Here is a 23,759-nt window from a genome sequence, read left to right on the forward strand (position 1 = left end):
TCTTTATTTCTGCTATTACAGTTCTGTATGCCCTTTAGACCATTCTGATTTGATCATATCAGCTGCTTTTTCAGCTATCATAATTACTGGTGCATTTATATTTCCACGTGCAATATCTGGCATGATACTTGCATCAACTACTCTGAGGCCTTTAACGGTTTTAACTTTCAGTTCTGGAGTTACCACAGATGTGGTGTCTCCTTCTGGTCCCATTTTGACGCTGCCCGCAGGATGGTACAAAGAAAATGTTGTTTCTCTAGCAATACATTCCAGGAAGTCATCTGAATCTTCTTCGTAATTCTCGCAAGCTTCAATTTGTACCCATTGACGTTTGAAGCCAGCTTCTTTCAACGTATTTGTTTCTCCCAGTTTTATAGTATGTTGCTTCATACCTTCAATTACAGTGTTCATATCGTCTTGATTTTCAAAATAATTCGCGAAAATCAATGGATGGTCATTATAGTCAGCGCTCTTCAGAACAATCCGTCCCTTAGATTTCGGCCTTAAAAGTACTTCAACAACCAGAAGGACATAATTATCTTCATTAATTTCACGAAACTTTCTTTGGACTTCGTCACTGAGCTTGTGTAATCCAAATACATCGTTAAAATTATAAGAACTTGGAGGCAGAAATACATAGTGAAATTGTATGTCTGGACTGCGGGCGTTGGGGTCCGTGGTATTCATAAAAGAAATAACTTTGTGTGGACTTGTGTCTGCAAATAAACCTTTTTGCGAAAAGACGAATTCTGAAAATGCTCCAGCTATTTGTGGTGCTGCAAGCATATTCTTGTCACCAGGGATTGTAAAGTACGAAGGAATATACAAGTGATCTTGCAAGTTTTCACCTACAGGTAGATCCGCTTTCACGTCTATGTTTAATTCTTCCAAATGCTTTCGTGGTCCTATTCCTGATAACATAAGCAATTGCGGTGAATTGATGGCACCGGCGGATACAATCAGTTCTTTTTTTGCTTTTACCACGAAATCTTTTCCATCTTTATTTAAAACTAGCCCTTCGACTTCAAGTGTGTTCGGCTTAAATAAAATTTTTACTGCCATAGTGTTCTTAAGAACGTGCAAATTTTTACGGTGTTTTATGGGATTTAAGAACGCTGACGCTGTACTATGCCTGACACCATCCTTGGTTGTGCTGAAAGCTCTTGCAATCCCCATTTGGTTTTCACCGTTTATATCATAGAGGGCATCCATGCCGATTTCTTTAGCAGCTTTTATAATCATTTTTTCAATATCATGTACTTCTTTTGTATCCTCGACACTTAAGTATCCTCCAGTGCTGTGGTATGGGATGGTATCTTCATTTAAAATTCCAGTAAAATTTTGACTTTTTTTGAAGTAAGGCAAAACATCGTCGTAGCTCCAGCCGTGGTTGCCACTAGCTGCCCACTCATCGTAGTCCAGTTTATTGCCTCTCACGTAGTACATTCCGTTAATGGCACTACAGCCCCCAAGGGTCTTACCGCGCGGCCAAGAACAGCTCTTACTGGCGTAAGACCGACACGCACCTTCCTGAGGCACTGTTCGGTAACCCCAGTCATCTGGACCACCAATGTTGCTGAAAAACAACTGTGGAATCTGAAAATGCAGAAAAAAAATCTTAGTACTTAACATTTTATGCCGCTCGGTCTAGATATGTATTTAGTAGCCTATTCCTTTATTTGAACTTTCTGGGTAACTTGAATCACTTATGACCGAGAGACCTCGCCATACTAAAATGCCCATGAATACCTAAATATTATATAATGCAGTAATTACCAATGTGCCCAAAGATGGATTCCCGCCAGCCTCGACGAGAAGTATTTTCCAGTCGGCGACTTCTGACAGGCGGTTCGCGAGCACTGAGCCGGCGGATCCTGCTCCCACCACTATGAAATCGTAGTTGGGATCTGTGCAAAAGAGGGATGTTTAATGCATGGGAGTAATATTTTCTTTGTGTCGCCAATTTGTGCAATTGTGCATTGATGAATGTAACATACCTACTTACACTTTGTACCTCTCGTGTCGTACCGTACTTCACTAATAAATATTTTCTTACAAAATGCTGGACAAAGACCTAGAACGCCACAATGAACGACAACTCGCCACTTGCATCCACCGGTTGCCCGCAACTCTGACGATGAAATCAGCCCAACTAGTGGGAGGCCTGCCAATGCTTCGTCCTCCGGTTCGGGGTCGCCACTCGAGAATTTTTCTCCCACAACGGTTTTCTGTTCTTCGCGCGATGTGGCCCGCTCATTGCCACTTTAACTTGCATATTTTTTTACAGCTATGTCGGTGACTTTATAGTTCTTCGACGAATTTCCGTGTTCCGTATTCTATCGCGCAAAGAAATAAAAGCATAGCTCTCTCTATAGCCCTTTGCGTGACTCTGAGCCTCTCTAACAAGCCAACAAAAATGTACTCTGTGAAGCCAACAGTCTAGGACCACGTCTCAGAGCCATACCTTTTTGTTTTGTGACTCGCGTTAAGGGCCAAAGTCAGATCCTTGCTTTTATTTACTTGATTTTAGTTTTCAAATTTTATATGATGTGCTTCATATGAGATGGCAGCGTGCAGTCAGGAAAACCCCATTATGAACAAGAAGGGAGGACCCAGATGGTGCTGGATTCTCACCAGCTAAAAAACCTGGCTGCACGTGCCCTGGAGCTTACAACGGGGAGGACAGGGTTGAAGGGGCTTCTTATCTACGCACACTACAGCCATTTGCTAGGAAGACGGGGGAGGAGCATGCATTCTCCTGTTAGGTTTTACTAGATGCTTGGGTCAGTATTTTTTGTTGATTCCCACAGTTTCTTCCTTGACAAACCCTAGCCCTTTAATTAGGGATTTGGGTACAGGTACATACCAAGTAGCACTTCGTTCGTAGCGTCAGCAGGCCACACGTGATCACCAGCTAGGGCACATTGAGCTGCGAGGAACCCTTGGAGGGCGTGTACGAAGAGCGGTCCCACGGGCTGATAACTGGCTAGAATGGGACCCGTCACGGCAGGGTCGCAAGCCCACATCTTGAAGTCCTGTTCAATACACAAAAGGATTTTTAATTGATGGATTCGGGTGTTAATACTACCTTATATCTTGCTACTCCACTGCCACACGTGCAGGACAGCTACGTCTGTGCGGCACATGTATACAAACAAGTTTTCTGTGTAAAGTTTCACATAGTAGTAACATCTTGTGCAGATAGTATTAACGCCTAATTAAATTTAATTACAATGTCACTTTTCATGTTGTTCGACAAGAACATATGGGTATTATTTATACTGATTAACCAACAAATGAATAAATTATCAAGTAGGCGTGTTCCTTAATCCAGGTCGTGGGGTTCCTTCCCACAAACCAATCGTTTATGTTTTAAAGTTGTGCAAGTAGCATTATGTACATAGCTGCGTTCGATTGACCATTTTAAACTCGTTCCCTTTACGACCTCACATACAATATAATAATATATGTGTATACTTAATACAACTTGCACAATGTTTCTTGCTAGCCTAAATTGGGTTTAAAACAATAGCTAACGTATTAGCAGCATTTCGATGCGTTCACAAAAGCAGCTGCTATGACTGCCTTAGAAGCCGATTCGTAAATAAGAAACACCTACTTACCACACTTAAATACCTCAATATGTTACAACCACTAAGAACATAGTAACACTAACGCCTCGCGATTTAATATTGTTATTGCCAAAGGAGTTATGTATGTAGTTAATGAAGTAATTTACCCGATTAAAACAGATAAAGAACAGCAAGATAAAATAAAGATACCGTTTACCACCCTAAGTTTCAATTAGAGTTGCGCGGTTTCAATTAGAGTTGGTTGTATTTAACATCAGACTGGGAGTAAAAACTATCATAAAAATGGTAAAGCTCTTATTTAGTCTACTATAATACATATATGAATATGAAAGAACGTGTCGGAAAGAAAGTTTTTGAGTTATAAATTTGAAAGTTATCACATTTATTACTTTTACCATTTATTTTAAACAAAAATAGATTTTATATTGTTTTCAGATTATTTAATTTAGTACTTTGTGAACTCTACATTTTGAGATTATAAAAGGTGATTAGACATGTTCTTTCCGTGGACCCTTCATATTTAAGTAGTAATAAATAAATGAATCTTTAAAATTATGTACCTACCTTACAAGTACAACTATTGCAAGGGTAAATTCTTAACTAGAGGTTAATTTCTTTAATCGAGGATACAAAAACCGGCGAAGAGCGTGTCGGACACGCCCAAAATAGGGTTCCGTAGCCATTACGAAAAAATAAGTAATATTTTTCTAAGGATTCCTATTTTGTACGGAATATTCCAAGTTTAGGTATATTTTATACCTTAGGCTGCTATTTACTCTTAAACTACTGATAATTCTCAAGAAAACTTAACCGTTATAGTTTTCCTTCTAAGTTTGATATACTTACTACCATCCTGAATTTTTTCAAATTTTTCCGCAAACCGGTTTAGATTTTATAGGGGGCGGGACGCTCCATTTTAATGAAAATTTGCACTTTAAAATTTAATATTTTGCAAAGAACTCACTAATTCGAAAAATTGTTTTAGCAAACCCCTGATAGTTTTAAAAGACCTATCCAACGATACCCCACACTACAAGATTAGACGAGAAAAAAAAATTACGACTTTAAGGTAGGTAAAATATTTTTGAATTTATTGTACCATTTTGTCGGCACAGTTAACATATATATTCGTGCAAAATAACAGCTTTCTAGCATTGATAGTCCTTGAGAAAAGCCACGGACGGACAGACAGACATGGCGAAACTACTAGGGTTCCGTTTTTGCCATTTTGGCTACGGAACCCTAAAAACGGAGGAGGTTCTCAAGTCGACGCGTATGTTTTTTTTTTTTATGTATGACCATGTATATCTTTATACAGAGTAGTCCGATTTTGATAATTATTTCTTTATTGGATAGGGTATACCTTGAAGTTGGTATTATATAAATTTGAAAAAAAAATACCCCAAAGGTGGGAAAAAAGTACAAAATAAAAACTTTTTAACAAAAAAATAAACTGCCGAAAAACCCGAAAAGCTAGAAATAATAAACCTTTTGTCTCCTTTCTACTACGTACTAGTTTGAAGTCGGCGCTTCAGTACTAACTAGCCATCAGAAGTGGACCTATAGTCCTCTCCCTGATGGGCTTCTATCACTCCTCCCGGCTCGTGCTGAAGCATCGACTTCAAACTACTACCTGGATTAAGGTTAAATAGGAGAGAAAGGTTTATTATTTTTTGCTTTTCGGTTATTCGGCGTTTTTATTTTTTGTTAAAAAGTTTTATTAGCAGTGCTACTGTACTTAGGAGAGTACACTGTCACATAAATGTGTGAAACGAATTCATTTGTTTTTCTTCATTTAAAACTTCTTTTTCTGTGACCCAAATTCGTAAACATAAAAGGGATATCCATAAAGGAATTGGCACATTTGGGAGACTATATTGTATTGATTTTTCTCAGTTTCATTCACCCTGCCTAAGTACCCGCAATTTTTTTGTTAATCGGGAAAAGGTACTCGAATAAGTCGAATAAGACAACAAATGACTTTATTATGAAAAAAAAATTGTTCAGCTGTTATCTATTGTGTTGTCTTCAATTTAGAGTGCGCTAAATTCACAATTTAGAGAAAATCATGTCAACCGGAAAAACCAACATCAAATTTTGCCCCGGTACCACCCCGGTACCTAATCCCTTAAAAGTTACACCACGGTTTCTAAGAGCATAAACTTATATAAATGTTCTGTAAGAACATTTTGCGCCTTCTCTTCATTCATTATCACTATTAGATAAGCCAATAAAGTCTTGCCGCTGATGCGATAACTTTATCATAGCAAAGTCATTTATAAACTCATCTCTTGCAGACGCGATATCGAAAGGACATATTTACACGGCATCATATTTTAAAGTACACCCAAGAATATAATGATAAAGTTCAAATTAGAATTATAAGATAGTAGAGGCTTGGTGATATGATAAATCAAAATCGCGGTAATACTTGTTTAAGAATAATAATATGAATAAGAAACATTTATTTCATATCATAACTTACATAATGAATAGGAAGTAACAAATATTCCAATAACTATCTAAGTAAATACGTTTGTTATGAAAAAGGAATCCACTCAGCATTCGTCAGGCCACGGAAGGTGACTCGGAAGGTGATATTTTAGTAACACGTTCCTATAATAGAGGCACAGAGGTAATATTCCTTCCGGTATTTTTTTTTGGCGGCAATAGTAAACACATCAAAAATGTCTTGGGATGCCTTACTCATTATCCCTAGACTTGACTCAGTAGTTATAACTACTGAGTTGAGCTGTAGTAGTCGTTTGACTCAGTAGTTCTTTATTTTATAACAGTACTGAGTCAAAGGACTGCAAGCATGTATTAAAAATGTTCGATACTGTCTACGTCTAGGCTAGGGATAAAAAATACCTATCCTCATGCACTTCTGATTTGTGTAAAAGCAAATATAACGGTTCACATTCATAAAAAAATTACATCCGAGTTTTAACATTTCAGAAGTTTGCTGAGCAAGTATGAATGAACTGTAAATATTTTCAAGGGTTTTTAATTGTGTCCAAACATTTTCCATACATTAGTCGATGTACAAAGAAAGTACATTTATTGAAATTTATCTTTATATCGCCAGGTAACCCAACTATGCTGAAAATAGGTACAAAACCTACAGGGTACCTACTTACCGTGAACTCAGAATCTTGAAATTTGGTACGAAGCAACGTCTTATAGCACAGATAAAGGAGAAATTGCGAAAAGCACAAATTTTTAGTTACATCATATAATAAAAATATTTGTACGGAACCCTCGGTGCGCGAGTCCGACTCGCACTTTCCCGGTTCTTTTAACATGTTTTGTATCGATAGGTAATTGATATTGAATATCAGAAGTCGATAAGTTAGAAGTCACTATTGATATTCATGACAGATCAAAAATGCCGTGAAAATTCTGGGCTCTGGAGATAAGGATAAAATGCGAGGTGAATGTAATCGCGAATGCCAGAGCGTTAGACAGTACGGCCTCAGTTTTGAGTGACTTAGTGTCATCCACGAAGACGCGAGATTTTGTCAAAATTAGACATTAATGACATTGTAATAAGTACCACGGCACGCGTCATCGTGAATGACTCTACCTATAGATATCACACGTTTTCTCATCTAGTCTGTAAAAAAATCAGACAAGTGCGTGTCAGGGGGCTATTCATCATCATCATCATCATCATCAGCCTATGTTCGTCCACTGCTGGACATAGGCCTCTCCCATGGCACGCCACTGAGCACGATCCACAGCCACTCTCATCCAGCTCTTGCCAGCCGCCCTGCGAAGATCATCGCTCCACCGAGTCCGAGGACGTCCTGCGCTACGTTTGCTGATTCGTGGTCTCCACTCAAGAACTCGTCTTCCCCAACGGTTATCGGTTCTTCGGTTTATATGGCCGGCCCATTGCCACTTTAGCGTGCTAATGCGGTGGGCTATGTCGATAACTTATTGGTTCTCTGTCGGATCACTTCGCTACGAATTCTATCTTTCAGAGAAACTCCGAGCATAGCCCTTTCCATAGCACGTTGAGCAACTTTAAATTTGTGGACTAACCCTAACGTGAGCGTCCATGTTTCGGCACCGTATGTCATGACGGGTAGGACGCACTGATTTGCAATTACGAAATTCGAAAATCGAAGTTTGTATCGTACCATCCCTCTACTATGTTAGCGTCAGCGGGACGGCAAAATATGAAGTTCGAATTTCGCACTTCGTAGAAAAGGGCCAGGTTTCGTGTAGTGTGGGGAACCCTTCTAATTTAAAGCAAATATTCAATAAATATTGAGTTTTGATTGACCATTTATTCATCTGGTTCCAAAACAGATCCAGGGATCAAATCAAGCAATCAAGAATCGGTAAATGATTTTCTTAAATATGCAATGTTTTTGAGATGCGAGTATAATATGGAATTTCGTTGAATACTAGTACAATCCTAGACTATGACAAAAAATCTATCATTTATGTGTTGTTGGGTGCGATTACTCGTATTATAAGTACCTACCTATCCACATCGAATTAAAACTTTTAAGTACTATGAGTCTTAGAGCTAAACCGCGGACAGACGAACGTACAGACATTTACATATTAGATATACTACGGGCATATAACTACAGATGAACGGAGTGATAGGGTAGAAGAAAGGTGACAGTATGAATCTAGTTTTATGCTAATTAGGCAGTTGTCTCACCGCCAGCGAGGAAACGATTGGCTATCGACTATTTTCTCGCTCAAGAAACGAACAAAACTGTGTGAGTAAAAGAGACATATATATTAATAGTTGATCGCTGGTGGTTCACACTGCCGGCGAGAACTCGCTCTTACATCTTTTGTCAAGAGCTATAAAACTCACTCAGCTCTCGCTCGCTCAGCGCTGTTAGCTTGGCGGCCGCCCGGCTCGAGCGAGTGGAGCGAGTAATCACCCGTCATGCTCGAACACTCGCTTTTCACTGCTCGCCCACTCGTTTCTAGTTACTCGCTGTGCTCGCTTCTCGCTCATCGTCGGCGGTGGGACAAGTGCCTTAAGCGTTGCTGCGTTCTCGAGTGAAAGTCCTCGAGTGGCGACCACGAACCGGAAGACGAAGCATTGGCAGGCCTCCCACTAGGTAGACTGACGACATCGTGAGAATTGCGGGGAACCGGTGGATGCAAGTGGCGAGTTGTCGATCATTGTGGCGTTCTAAGCCTTTGTTCAGCAGTAAACGTCTTCCGGCTGATGATGATGAAGCTTTGCTGCAGTTTTGCTGCAATTGCTACTATTACGCAGTATAGGGGAGACCGAGGAGAGTTGTGACAGAGTAGAGTTGTGACAATGTCGATTTTTAACTTATAAACTGCTAGCGAGCTCGCAATAGTGCGCGTTTTTTAGTTCAAGTCTCGAGCTATCAAACACGCGCTGTTGCGAGTTTGCTAGCATAGCAGTAAATAAGTTCCCAAAAATCGACTACGTCACAACTCTCCTCGGTCTCCCCTAATGTAGGTACTTACACCATATTCTTACTCGTGTTATGTTTGTCAAGTTTGTCATTTTGTAAAGTTTCAGGTGATTGGCTGAAATTGATGAACTCTATTTGTTTATGGCGATAGATTAATTATGCAGTGAAATAAAAATAATCTTCTCTCACTCCCACTAGGGTGGCGACGCACAGCCTCACGCCTTCGAAAGTATCCCAGATAGAGTTTTTTTTTCAGTTTTTACTAAATTATTTGTCAATAACACGAGTCTGCTCAGTCTGCTGTAGAATAAAAGACCAACGAACATAACTGAAGCCGTGGTGGCCTAGTGGTTTGACCTATCGCCTCTCAAGCAGAGGGTCGTGGGTGCAAACCCCGGCTCGCACCTCTGAGTTTTTCGAAATTCATGTGCGGAATTACATTTGAAATTTACCACGAGCTTTGCGGTGAAGGAAAACATCGTGAGGAAACCTGCACAAATCTGCGAAGCAATTCAATGGTGTGTGTGAAGTTCCCAATCCGCACTGGGCCCGGGTGGGAACTATGGCCCAAGCCCTCTTGTTCTGAGAGGAGACCTGTGCCCAGCAGTGGGACGTATATAGGCTGGGATGAACATAACTGATAGTTTATTTTTAACTGTATGCTCCACTAAATAAAGTCGCAGTGTTACTCCAAATCAACTTATGGCACCCTTTAAATGGGGATTCCCATCGGGCAAAATGTAAAGGTCATTCTCGTATGTCTCTGAGCGAGACCATATTAGGTATACGGCATTAAACAAATTGATATCAAGCTTGCCATGTTGACTTAAGGTTGGTTTTCAAAGCGTACTCTTAATGTTGATGGAATTTATCGCATGTGCGAACGAAACTGACTCAACTCAAAATATCGCAGAATTGACTGTTTATTGTACAAACGATGACGACGAATTGAAAACAGCCACTTTTTAGTTGGAAGAGTACAGAATTATATCGTAGTCTCTTTATCACGCACACCCTCCAGCGCCTGCCGTTGGGACCACAACAGCGCTTTTATTGCATCACAAAATGGTGTTAAATTTGTGTTACCATTGCGTTGAAAGTGACCTAAAAGTGGATGAGAAGGAAGCACGTAGGAACAGATTCTTATAGAGTTCCAAATTTTAGTGAGAATTAAACTGACTCTGTATGAGTGTTCCTAAATTACCTATCAATCAGAATTCCGTAACGGTGATTAAACATGGAAAAGTGAATTAAACAGACAAAACCAGTATTTTAAAATACATCAATTACGATAAGTTATGCATATTCCAACATGAGAAAAGCTAAAACACAATTACATTTTTACGATTTGCCATAAATTGGCTTATTTGAGTTAAGTCAGTTTCATTCTCAGCATGTGTTATGCTTGTTTTATAAAGCTGATTAAGGTTAATAAGACATTCATAACATCCACTTCGTATGTTCGATATCATTTATTCATTGAGTTACAGCGTCTCTCACGACACAGACGCGTAGTGAACCTGTTACGCAAATATTTTGTATTAATTTCAGTTTATAACAATATGACGCAAATAAAGAGAGTGCTTGCGATATACACCGGCGGTACCTTTGGTATGCTGAAGGATTCAAGAGGAGGTACGTTGTTTTCAGTGTCGCTTACAGACATTTTACTCGACTATACACAATGCTTTATTACACGACTAAAAAATCTGTCTTACACTGACATAATTAGTTTTACAAGTCTTTTTTGGAACTAACTAATTATAGATCTCCTCCGGTCTGTAATAAAAATGCCTATTTTATTCATTTTAAATTTAAACTTAGGTACCTAACCACCTTTATTATATTTAAATAAGGTGATTGTATTGTAATTGATGATTATTATGTATATCTAATTATACTCTTATTATGTTTTTTCAGTGTTGGTCCCGCAATATAACATAGAGAAAGTTATAAGGAAGCTACCACAGTTGCACGATGTGGATTACTGGACGAAGCATCTCGAGAAGACTGACCAAAAGGAATATCTCGTTTTGCCAGGTTCTACTTTAATTATTTGCTATCACGAATATTTAGATACTCTATCCCGTACCTCCCCCCTACTGTCCTCTTAAGGCAAAAGGCGGTATACCGAAAAAAGGAAACATTTTAAGTTATTTAGACCATTGTGTACCTACTTACCTACAGCTTCGCAGAGAATAATGTTTTGATATCGTATTTTGTCGGAAAAGTTCGTATTTACCTACTCGTATCTTGCTTTCTCAAGTAGCTTATTGAATTTTACTGAGAAAGCAAGATAAATACGAATTTATCCGTAAAAATATGATGGAAAAACAAACTAGATCTGTAATTTAAGACATTTTGCATGAAGTGATATAAATAACAAAAGTGTTTTTTTTTGAGATACCGCCTTTTGCTTTAAAAAGGCAGCCTAATAGATAGTTTAGGGTTGGTCAATGTTAAAATGCATAGTTAGATGTAGCATTATTATTGGGTCAGGCCTTCTTGAGGCGTACCTAACCAGACATGCAACATCTTATCTACACCTACGTATATAAACGAGTAACGTTACTGAATGACTGACTGACAGACAATGCATAGCCTAAACTATGTATAAGTATTCCCTGAAAATCATGGAGGCGTACTAAAGGGGTTTTTCGAAATTCCCATAGGATAGAAAGTTAGCCAATTTTTTTTTCTACGAGAATGAAGCCACGGGGAATTTATCTACAAGATCTTAATAAAATAACTGAAAAACTTAGATCCCAAAAAAATTTTTCCTATTTAAGTAATTTTTATCTTTATTTCTATATATATTCGTATGTTTTGCTAAGTCAGCAATTCTGCTTCATTTCTAACTCTACACTCATAATTTGTAATTGTCAGTTGCGCTTTGGCGTTTTTAGAAGAAACTCACACATTGCCAGCAAAACGGCCAGTAGTATTAAGTTATCGAAATAATGTCTGCAACTTCGCCAAAATATAGTCACTACTTTTAAAAAAACTCGTAGCTCAAAATAGATAATTTTTCCGAGTGAACTTTATGGACATTACATCAAGGTTCAATTTTGTTGACATATTGATTTTAGATACGAGATTTTTTCAAAGTAGTGACGATTTTTTAATTGGCGCTTGTTGCAGTCGTAACATTCAGACTGGGCACAATAAAAAAGAGATTTCAGAACACAAACACAACCTAATTTAAAACATGTATAATCGATTCTACTCTCGATTCTGAGCAAACTACTTTCTGGTTTTCAGTTTTTTAATTAACACCTTGTAGATAAAAGAGTAAAATAAATTGGCTGAATGATTGGTTGAACGAATCAAAATTAAATTTATAGATCACTAAATTACTAAAAATAAATGGAAAGGGCACTTACTTATTTATTTGTTTTAGACGGCAAGGACACAGATCTGAAGATATTGTACAAAATACTAGAGTACGAGGAACTAAAAGACTCATCTGACTTTACTCTGGACGACTGGATCAAAATGGCACGAGATCTCAAGGTAGGTACCATTAAGTAGTAAGATAATGACAGTCAAATACGTTTTTAAAGGACCATTAAAGATGAAGCTTAAAGAATAAATTTTAATTTTGGAATAGGATGGATGTGTATTATAGAATTCTAGATTAATGCCTCAAAGGTCATTAAGTGATTGTTGTTTATAATTATGTGTATGTTATGTGTATTATACAAAGGGTTATGTATTCTTGATATTGCTATGTAATGTAATGTAAATTCACCACCTGCTAAAATTAATTCCTTACTTCTCCATCCATTCCATTGTAAAGGTTGCCTGGAAGAGATCGCTCTGAAGCGATAAGGCCGCATATACCTCAGAAAATCTCTGTGTATATACCTTTGTTTCTGTACTGCTTAGGTACTATGTGTTGATGTGCAATAAAGAGGGCTCCATTATGACTCTCATAAAATTCATATTCCTATTTTTTATTTTACTACCGATTTCATAATAATCACTCTTAATTTTTTTTTCCTTATACTTTTTTTGTTCATAAATTTTTATTACTAACATCGAAACTCATACATAACAGACAATGTTTATATATATATATTTTTTACTTATAGTGTCATTACTAAGAACACATCTCAACTCATAATGTTGATTTGTAGAAAATTTTCCTTCATAACAGACGAATATCATAATTTTCTTTTTAATAATAGCATTTATAAGAAAACATTTGAACTCATAATATTGTTTTTCATAACGGTAACTACCTATTCAAAATAAGATTTACTTATATCGTTAATTATTTATATTATATTAGTATTAGTTGAAAAATATGTTCGGTCCTGGCGCTTCGCCGGCCGCTGTCATCATTTTGTCAAATACATTTTTTTGCACCATCGAAAATTTTCCAAGTCCCTGCGCATCAGTAATGCGGGTACATAACACTTATGACTTAGAAACATTTTCGGACTTCTATATAATAGGACTTAAAAAGTTATGTGAAAAAATGCGCACCCGCCTGAAGCTTACCTTTTCGTTGGTGCGAAATCTATATCTCTACCAGTTTATAACAAATTAGTGGCGACAGACATACTGACAAACGCACACATGCATGTACATTTGACGGCTCTTGAACCGCATGCATAATGAAGCTCTTTTACAGAAATACTACCACGATTACGACGGGTTTGTGGTACTGCATGGCACCGACACCACTGCTTATGGTGCTTCAATTCTCTCATTTATGATGGAAACCGTCGGGAAGACTGTAGTGCTAACTGGAGCTCAGGTAACAAGCTAATATCTTTAGAGCTTTTATAAGAGTTTTATGGACAGAGGTCAAGATAAATAGACCACCAGATAAATTGAAAAAAAAAAAAACTAATTCACGTGATTAAGCAAACCACCGAATGAAATTTAACGATTACGTCGAAAGTAGTAAGTCAATGTCTTAAATATAACCTATTTATATCTCTACCTACTAGCAAAAGGGAATACCTCGAAATATTTACAAAGCGAGACCATATTTTTATTTTATATTTGACACTAAATAACTTTTATTTGTCACAGGTGATACTATCTAACATCCAAAACTAAAACTATATATAAACTAAACTTATGTTACAAAATAAAAATGTCATCCAAATTTTCTGCCTCAGGCAATGACCCCAAGACACTGGCAGCATTACCTCTCTGAACTGTTATTCCTAATCTTTGCGAGAGGTAAGTGCATTGGGGTCGCCTGAGGCCAAAACCAGACGAGTAGATAAGTCCTTGATAATTTGTTTTGTGTCTTCCGACCATGGTCCCAATGTCTCGAAAGCAAGCGCCGCAAACTCATGATAGTTTGTTAAAGCTGAGTATTTGCGGCGCTTGTTTATCTGAGCCTGTTCAGCAGCCGCCCCAGATGTGAGACGCGGCAAGAGTGTCGACACCGAGCTCGTCCCAAAGTCCAAGGCACTAAGGTGGCACCATCCGGCCTTTTTCCGTCGTCCCTCAACAAACCGCACGGCTCTAGAGTCGGGAATTGATGGGACCGTGAGGGCCCGACGGATGAGGTCATTTAGCGCACCATGTCGATATAAGCGGCCAGCACTTCTTACACATGACAAACCGTTATATTGTCCATATTAAACCAATTAAAAGTACCGTGTATATTAAAATAAATACGTGCTTACCTAAAAATAATAAAAATTTCAATAATCAAAAATAATTCACTTTAAAGATAAAACGTCGTTAGCAACCAAAAACACTTTTAAAGTCACGAATATTCACACCTAACTGCCTGTTTTCCACGTAGTAAAGTAATATTTGACGAAGATCAAGTCCAAAGACATTATAATCCATTACGAAATAGATACCACGAAAGTTAGTGAATTGATCTTTGTTGATGTGTTGATAAAGTTGGTTTTTGTTGTAGGTGCCTATCTTCCAACCGCGTAGCGATGGTAACAACAATTTTTTGTGTGCGCTGCTGATCGCTGCCACTCAACACATTCCTGAGGTAACGGTGTTCTTTGGAGCCAAGCTGTTCCGAGGCACAAGGTTGGTAACCTAGGTCAAAATAGGTCATTCCACTTTCAGGGATTATAAACTGATGAGCCTGTACCTAACCATAAAATCTGGCCCCTGTACCACAAACATTACAAGTGCAACAAATTGGTATATCTGTTGACTTTCACATACTTACAAAAAAGTGATAATTATGTAGAACTAGTTGTTTCCTGCGACTCTGTCCGCGTAAAATTCGTTTATCGCTATAGAGGAAACTATGTCATTTTCTCAAACAATCTGTATACCGAATTTTATCTAAATCGATTCAGCGGTTTAGACGTGATGAGGTAAAAAACCAACAAACAGACTTACACACTTTCGCATTTATAATATAAGTGGGACTTAATTAAATTATAATTGAATGCGGATGTTTAGAATACATTGTACACTCGCGGTCAAATAATACGGGTCAGTGACGAAAACCGTATAATATCGTATTAAATACAACCTTCAAATGTTTTACATGTTAGCTGGAAAAACTAAAATTTGAAAAAAAAACGAATTAAGTAGGGCCTAAATTCAAATTGCACTTGTTTTACTTTTGCCTGTTTTCTCACTTTTGTTTTCAATCTGTCAAAGCATAATCATTAAAGGCACTCATTGTTGTCTTTCTTGGTCATTCCTGATTTACTACCATGTCGCTAACACCAGAAGAATGTACACGTATCGTCACTATGTTAGAAGAAGGCAGAAGGCAGAGAAGTACAGCGAGAATAACAGGCGTGTCACTTTCTACCGTGCAGAGAGTCGTCCAACGTTTCCGAGAAACTGGGCAGAACATTAGAAGACCAGGAACCGGCTGACCGAGATGTAGTACAGCTCGAGAAGATCGATTTATTGTTACAACCATGCTCCGAAATCGGCACCTCACGGCCGTTGAAGTCAAAAATCAACTTCGAGACCCCCGAAGAGATGACATAAACGAGCGGACTGTAAGGCGGCGGCTCCAAAAAGCTATTTTACCACCACATAGAACGGCAAATGGCCCAAAACTTGAAAGGGGATATCGAACAGCGAGATTGCTTTACGCCCGCGAACACAGACTTTGGGCAGACGAAGAATAGGCAAGACTTATGTATGCTCAATGCACATTACGGGCGGCGAAGAGTTTATAGACGGCCTGGTGAACGTTTTATTCCAGCTTGTTTTGTGGAAAAAGTGTCTTCGGCGGTGGGTCTATTATGGTCTGGGCTGGAATCTCTTCAGAGACTCGCACGGAGTTAGGGTTCATAGAAAATGGTACGCTAACTAATGCAAGATATGTGGTAGAGATTCTTAATGAGCATGTCAGCCCATACTTAATTAATATGAGTGAAAATTCCATGTTCATGCATGAAAACGCCAGGCCACACACAGCTCAGATTGTAAATGATTACTTTGACGACGTTGGCATCATTTGTATGAGCTAGCCCTCGAGAAGTCCGGACTCAAACCCGATCGAGCATGTATGGAACGAGCTTGGAAGGCGTGTAAGAGATCGAAACCCCGCCCCAGCTACACTTAGAGACCGGAAACATGCGTTAGTGGAAGAATGGATCAATATTCCGCAACATCGCATAAGAAACCTAATAAACAGCATGCCCAATAGTCTGGAAGCTGTAAGAAGAGCCCGTGGCGGCAATACGAAGTATTAATTTGGTTTAAAGGTTTTTTTTCTGTTGTATGTGAGGTACCAAGTGTTTATTTTTCTACGTAAAATTTGTTGATATTTTGTTTTGTATATAGTTTAATTAAAAAATTCATAACGTTTCAAACCTTTGATGTCGTTTTATTAACTATAGACTGATCTACAATATACAGTTTAATTCATGCTCCTAGCTCTATTATTTTAGGAGATATTCTAGTTTTTCGAACCGACCCGTATTCTTTGTCCGCGAGTGTATATGCCAACATATGAGCACGTGCGTGCCTTCGAAATTTATCCGAAATAGGTAGCCATGATTTTTTTACATAAACACTTTATAAAACTTCCCTTATTTGCCTAGAATCTAGGACCTAGATATATATATTGGTATCAGTTGTCTATTTATTTATATGTTATGGCTTTTAACGAGGTATATAAATGACTGAATTATACTTCGACGACCACTAAGTGTTGGCATGTTTTCCAGGGTAAAGAAAGTATCAAACACGCGTATCTACGCCTTCGACTCCCCCAATTACCCCCCGATTCTCGAAGCCAAGACGACCCTGGACGTGGATCCCAAGATGCTGATCCACCCGCCCGGATCTGTGCAGGACGAGTGCAGGATCCACGACCAGCTCTCGAGGAAGGTGTACACGCTGAAGGTCAATCCGACCATCACTGCTGAAATCATCAGAGCATGCTTTGAGGGCATGGAAGGTTAGTATCAGCTGCAAAGTTTCGTAATTACAAGCTTTTATTTAGTTTCACCTGTCCCATTGTCTGTCTGCCTGTCTGTCTGTAATCAAATCTTGCAAGTTAAATAATAAATCTGACAGTAGTCAGTTACTAGTCAGATTGGAATACTGACTACTTTGTAAATATAAAAAATCAAGTATTGAAATCTTGTGTCCAGCCATGGATTGTGTCCGTAGGACGTAACTCATCAACTTAATACATTAAGACATTTTTTTGAAATTTGGTTGCAAATGTAGTTTGGGTGACAATGCAAGTACACTCAACAAAAAGTATAGTCAGAAAAAAAAGCTTGTATTAAAAATGTTTTTTTATGTTTATAGGTTATTTTACAATTAATAGATGATCTCACACAAACTTTCAACTTTCGTTTTTAGGATTTTATACCGTTGTATTGTTGATTATAAATCAAACTGTAACCAGGCGTAGATTTAGCTGTTATATATCGATATTGAAACAAATTGTTAATTTAGAATAACTGCCAGAGCGTAATTAATTTTTTTTTTTTTTTTAGCAGCAATGTAATACGTAGGTACAATAATTTGACACGAGAGAGAAAGTGCTCTGTGACAGCTGTCACATCAATAAGTGCGAAGTTTTGAATAAAAACAAAATAGGTATCACAGTGATTATGCGTCTTTTTATTTAATTAGAAAAAATAATTACATTTTTTACTTAAACAGAATATGTGTGATTATCAAAAATTCGAAACGAGAAAGTGGAGTATCAAAAATAAAGATTTAAAGTTCAAGGAAAAAAATAAAAAAAAAGATATTAGAATCAGAAACGTCATGTATAATTGCGTATAGACCTATAATAAAGTCAAAAAAGAATTTGCGTTTACTTTGTCCAGCAGTCGCATTGTCGGGATTTCGCAAAATTTCTGTGGAAATTCTCAATAACTTCATGGTGGATTTCATTAACGTTGTATTACACAAAACGCCTGCGCTCAATTCTGTGCTTGTCTAATCCTAGTGGTTGAAATTTTTGTATTTTATCCCGATCCTGTAGAAATATCGGCATAAAAGTAGCAAGTATTAAGTATTCTATCTCACGTCATATGCTCTCTACCTAATAAAAAACTTTCGCATAAATTTATTAGGTACCTACCTACCTAGCAACTGGGAACCAGCAGGGTAATATTTTAAGAATTCATTAATTCTTCACATTTTATTTTATTTAAATTTATTGCTTAGTATTATGAAATGTAATGTTAACATAATGAAATTTACACGAGATTTCAACGCTCAATTAAAGTTATTAAGATAACTATCCGTCTATTATTTATTTCATTTATTTATTTACTGGTTGCATGGACATTTATGCATATTAAATCCTCTATGTAATGTTTGTACCTTACCTTATTGTATATCTTTCGTAATAAAAAACACCTGTCTAATTGTAAAGCAGAAAAAATCCGTTTACTCATACCACTTTTATCATAACATTCGCGTTACGTTTGGATGCATTAGTAAAATATCTGTAGTCGGGAAGCGCAGCGTAGGACGTCCACCAACGAAATAGGCGGATGACCTGGTTAAAGCCGCGGGTTCACGGTGGATGCAGGCCGCTTCCAACCGAGGCAACTGGGGGTCTATGGGGGAGGGCTATGTCCAACAGTGGACGTCCTACGGCTGATATGATGATGATGATGATGATTTGTAGTGAAGATATTGAATGTATTAACCTTTGCGCTATATGTCACGTTGACATTCCATACATCTACCAAAGAAATAACCGTAAAATAAGGGCTGAAAAAGTTCCATCCTGGTACAGTCACCAACTGAAGCGGCTATGCGGTTTCGGTACTCAAAATGATCTACTTACACACGACTCTACTGGCAAGGTAGTAGTTTAAATTTTGATCAGCATACTGCTTATCTCCTTCTCCTGTAGGTACTTATGTAGGTATGTTTGAATAAGAACGTATATACATATTAGCAATATTTTTTAAGGCAGTTATGCCACATTAGATTACCTAAACTATCACCTATGTATTTATTTCATCTCGCAGGCGTGGTCCTCGAAACTTACGGCAACGGCAACATCCCGATCAAGCGCAAAGAGATCTACCGCGAGATTGAGCGCGCCGTCAAAAACAACGTGCTCGTTGTCAACGTTACGCAGTGCATCAACGGCACCGTGCAGGGAAAGGCTATCTACGAGACTGGACTGGTGAGTGGACAGGCGGAGAATTAAGGTCACAGCTCTTTACAGCCACCCGGCACCTGACCAGCACCGCTTCGACTTTCAGCATCCACTCGTTGTCGGCAGGCGGTCCACGGGTGGACGCCGTGTTGACAATGAGTGGAAATCGCGTGGTCCACGAATTTCATATCAGTCGTTATGGTGGCGAGCAACGGGCTGTCACCAAGTGGTCCACTCGCCGTCCGCGCGTGGACACCTCGCGAGTGAGGCGATCCGGTGACGCTACGGAGTTGATGTAGTTAGCGCATACCCATACAAATCCATATGAAGACTAACCGCTCGAGGCGAGGCGGTGTTAGTCGGGTGCCGGGTGGCTGTAATGAGCTGTAACCTAAAGGCTACGCATAAAGTAATCTTTGCTAGTTCCCTCATATGGATGAAGTACATCTTTGTACTACCATTGGGGAGACCTAGGTCCATGTCCAACATTGAACGTCCTTCGGCTGGTATTATGATGATGACAATGACATGAAAGCTTTCCTCGCGATTGAGTGCGTTGTCAACGTCACACAATGCTTCAACGGCACCGTGCGAGAGAAGGCTCTATCGGTAGGTATCTACGAAACTTGACTGGTGAGCGGACAGGCTAAGACTACTTATTGTGTAGGTACAATCGCCATCAGATATTTCGGAGCGGCCAAGGTGGTCAAAAATATCGGCACATGCACTCTATTATTAAGGTATTACTCGTAGAGTTCCTGTATCAATATTTATGATCCCCTTGGACGCCCCGAAATATCTGATGGCGACTGTACTTCATGTGAATTAAAAAAATATGAATTAATATATATCACGGACTTGACTATTGTCACTAATACCAAACTAAGTAAAGCTTGTACAAGATAGGTGCCAGGCAACGGATGAACATAGGTATACTTTTATAGATAACTACATGCCTAAATACATAAATATCTCGCTCGACCGGAGATCGAGCCCTGGACCTCAAGTTTTCTAGCCAGAACTATAATTCGGCTATCCGTTCGTCAATTTATATTGCGGTAGTCACTTAGAAACTGAATTTTATGTTGGTACTCTTCGCAGTGAGAATTTGGGTAAGGATATTTCATTTTCTTTTCTTGTTCAGTTATTGGTGGAATGTGGCGTCGTCCCAGCTTTCGACATGACGGCAGAAGCAGCGTGGGCAAAGCTGTCTTACGTACTCAGCAAAACAGAATTAACCTATCAACAGAAAGTCGAGGTACCTAAGCACTCCTTTACTCATATACATATACTTAACTATCAAAGTAAGGATCAGCTCACACAAATGAGTTATTGACGTATTATTTCACGCAAAAAATAATCTTCTCTGCCAATGACCGTCAGGACGGCGGATGTGCCTTTGTAATAACTTCACGTAGGTAGTATTTTTTATATTTTTTATTTATATTTGTGAAGCCACCCGCCATTCTGACTCCCACGACCTTACAATTGTCCTGTTATTTTATTAATCAAAATATTTCCCCTTGCAGCTGATGAAGACGAACATACGAGGAGAGTTGTATAATCCGAACCACGCAGCTGTCAATGGAAAATAAGTTTTGACTGGGACCAAAGAAGTGTTTTTAAAGTAATTGTAGTATAGTTTCTGATAATTTATTCTTGCATGATGTTGTGTTCCTATTATTTAAACTACTTATTGATTTGTATTGAAAATTGTATGTTCAAAATAAGGAATAAGATTGAATCTTATTAGGATAAGGTCACTTTAAGAAGTTGTATTATACTTGTTGAGTGAATAGGTTAAATTTGAAATAAAGAATATACATTTTTTTAAAGATTTTATTTGAAAAAATAAGTAATTTGTACGTTATTATTTATTATGTTGACACCACAATAATATCATAATCATAACATAATCAAAGAATAAGTATTGCTACGCAAAATAATTGAAGTGCAATAAAAATAATAATAGAATAATGTCAGAATAATTAAAATAAAAAACAAGGAATTGTTATTGAATTGAAACCCCGACAAACACATGACGCAGAAAAAAAGTAGAATTCATGTAGGTACAGTAAAAAGCATAAATATTACGTTACCAAGACGTCAAAAATATATATACACCTTTATGACACTAAAAATAAGGTCGATGTATACATATTTTGACGCTATGGCTCTAGGTATATATATTTTGGCATTCGACTATATCAATCAAAATAGGCAGTGGTATTGAAAAATATTTTGACAACTTCACGCTAAGTAATATGTATTATGTTTAGTCGTTTACATTCAACTAAACACAATTGCAAATATCAAGTCACACCCTACTATCTATTATAATCTAAAACCACAGTAGTTTTTGAACATCTTTGGTATAAAACACAAATTAAATGAAGTCTGCACTGCGTGTTTTTCAGCGCCATCGATTTAAAAATAACTTTTCGTTTCACAATTCAATAGAATTTTCAAATTTCGTACAACATGGCTATGAAATAGAAGATTATAAAACTAGATTAAAATCATAGATTTAGCGTATATAAAGCGATTTAGGAGATATAATCAGATCTAGCATAAAATAATTAATTAATGCGTTTCGCAGAAGTAATTTAACTGAGATTAGCGTTATTTTGTTTTTAGTTTTTTTACGTGATACACTGGATTCCGATTTCAGAGCCCATCTAATGGTAGTGTGCTAAATCTATGATTAAAATGCTTTTAAATGTGGTAATTAAGACAATCGACCAAAACAGAACATATCGAATCGAAGTAGGTAAATCGACTTTTAAGGTGATATGTTATTGAATCACCACTAAAATACAAGTAGCTATGTAAACTAAAATACATTCGTGGACCAAAAAAAGTATATCTAAGACAAAGGGTATCTTTTAGCCCCTTTCGTATATCATTATGAGTTTTGTGCGATAAAAATAATTAAAATTAATACTTAGATTAAGCACAAATCAGCTATAGAAAGTTGCTACACCATAGACAAGATCTAGACAGAAAAGAATAAATATTGAAACTAATTTGTTCATATTAAGGAGGTAGAGTACAGTTTAAGACCAGAGGCCGTATTGCGTTACGTTTCTGACGCTCACGATCGCAATTAAATGAAAGGTTTCGCATACAAAAACTGTCATTTGATTGCGACCCTGAGCGTTAGAAACGATAGGCCTCACACGGCCTCAGCTTAATTTCGTCAATTATGTTATATTCTACAAAGTACAAAATCTAATGGTCTTTAGGACTAACTGATATTAACTAAATTTGTAATGAAAGGTATCTAGAACGATGCATTACAAACATAGGTCTTCTTACTCGTAACATTTAGCGGGATGCTATTTAGGTGGGGTACATTAAAAAGTTTATATCTACCATACATTATTATTGGTATAATTGTTTGGAACGATGTCAAAAGCTTTTTTAATTGCACATTTGTTGATATACTTAAGAACCAAATCTATCACACACTTTGAAACTGAATGTGATTCAAACAGCCATTTTTAATTAAATGCCTACGACATTTACTTTACATCTTATACAGATGTCATTTGCAGACAACGCAAAAAGGGAAAAAGGAAAGTATCATAAACTACACACACACAGCTTCTATTACACAGATTATATATTAAATTACGTCGTTTTTATTTTCAGATTTCGCGTATTGTGTTTGTTTTACCCAGATATTTTGAATTTTTTGACATTTTCAGTCCGCCAGGGTGAGAGATGTTTATAGAGATATAACCTTCTTGTTGACATTCGGCACAATAGTGGCAGGCTCTTCTGAAAGCAAACAAAATAAAATATTTGAAGACGGATTTTCAATACAAGAGTAATAGTTACAACTAGACCAACATTAGCCAAACCTCTTGTAGGTTAAGTAAGTGTGGTTTCTATTAAATAATTTAAATCCATACTATACTATATTACTATAATATACTATAATTAAATAATAATATTATAAATGCGAGTGTGTTTGTATGTTTGTGTGTTTGTCCGTTTTTCACGCCGTAACGGAGCGAGCGACGTATCGACGTGATTTTTGGCATAAAGATAGTTTATGGGCCCGAGAGTGACATAGGCTACTTTTTATCCCGGAAAAATGCACAGTTCCCGAGGGAACAGCGCGCGATAACCGAATACGACGCGGGCGGAGCCGCGGGAAAAAGCTAGTAATGTTAT

At 37.7% G+C, this 23,759-nt stretch overlaps 3 protein-coding genes across 8 annotated transcripts in view; 1 reads left to right on the forward strand and 2 right to left on the reverse strand.

Annotated features, from left to right (window-relative positions):
• Positions 1–10: 10 nt before the first annotated feature.
• LOC141431227 (glucose dehydrogenase [FAD, quinone]-like) lies at positions 11–14,789 on the reverse strand. 2 transcript variants are annotated; one of them, XM_074092303.1, is made up of 4 exons: positions 14,674–14,789; positions 2,867–3,035; positions 1,777–1,907; positions 11–1,596 (listed from the first exon to the last, which is right to left on the reverse strand). In XM_074092303.1, the coding sequence occupies exons 2-4, from the start codon at positions 3,024–3,026 to the stop codon at positions 16–18; spliced, it is 1,872 nt and encodes a 623-aa protein (XP_073948404.1). In that variant the 5' UTR covers positions 3,027–3,035; positions 14,674–14,789; the 3' UTR covers positions 11–15. The 2 variants fall into 2 exon arrangements, with proteins under 2 accessions (XP_073948404.1, XP_073948405.1); XM_074092304.1 differs by lacking the exon at positions 14,674–14,789 and adding an exon at positions 3,624–3,727.
• LOC141431233 (L-asparaginase-like) lies at positions 10,486–21,412 on the forward strand. Its single transcript, XM_074092320.1, has 9 exons — positions 10,486–10,654; positions 10,940–11,059; positions 12,420–12,532; positions 13,659–13,784; positions 14,916–15,040; positions 17,161–17,393; positions 19,444–19,604; positions 20,722–20,835; positions 21,107–21,412. The coding sequence occupies exons 1-9, from the start codon at positions 10,582–10,584 to the stop codon at positions 21,170–21,172; spliced, it is 1,131 nt and encodes a 376-aa protein (XP_073948421.1). The 5' UTR covers positions 10,486–10,581; the 3' UTR covers positions 21,173–21,412.
• The window catches only part of Flo2 (flotillin-2), a 320,392-nt gene continuing 318,044 nt past the window's right edge, over positions 21,412–23,759 (reverse strand). For 4 of the 5 annotated variants that reach the window (XM_074092310.1, XM_074092314.1, XM_074092313.1 and 1 more), the window contains one exon: positions 21,412–23,360. In XM_074092310.1, the coding sequence (XP_073948411.1) occupies positions 23,308–23,360 (53 nt within the window). In that variant the 3' untranslated portion in view covers positions 21,412–23,307. The remainder of the gene's footprint in view (positions 23,361–23,759) is intronic. The other variant, XM_074092311.1, reaches the window with a different exon arrangement.

This window comes from Choristoneura fumiferana, chromosome 9 (assembly GCF_025370935.1).
Source record: "Choristoneura fumiferana chromosome 9, NRCan_CFum_1, whole genome shotgun sequence".
Classification (NCBI taxonomy): Eukaryota; Metazoa; Arthropoda; class Insecta; order Lepidoptera; family Tortricidae; genus Choristoneura; species Choristoneura fumiferana.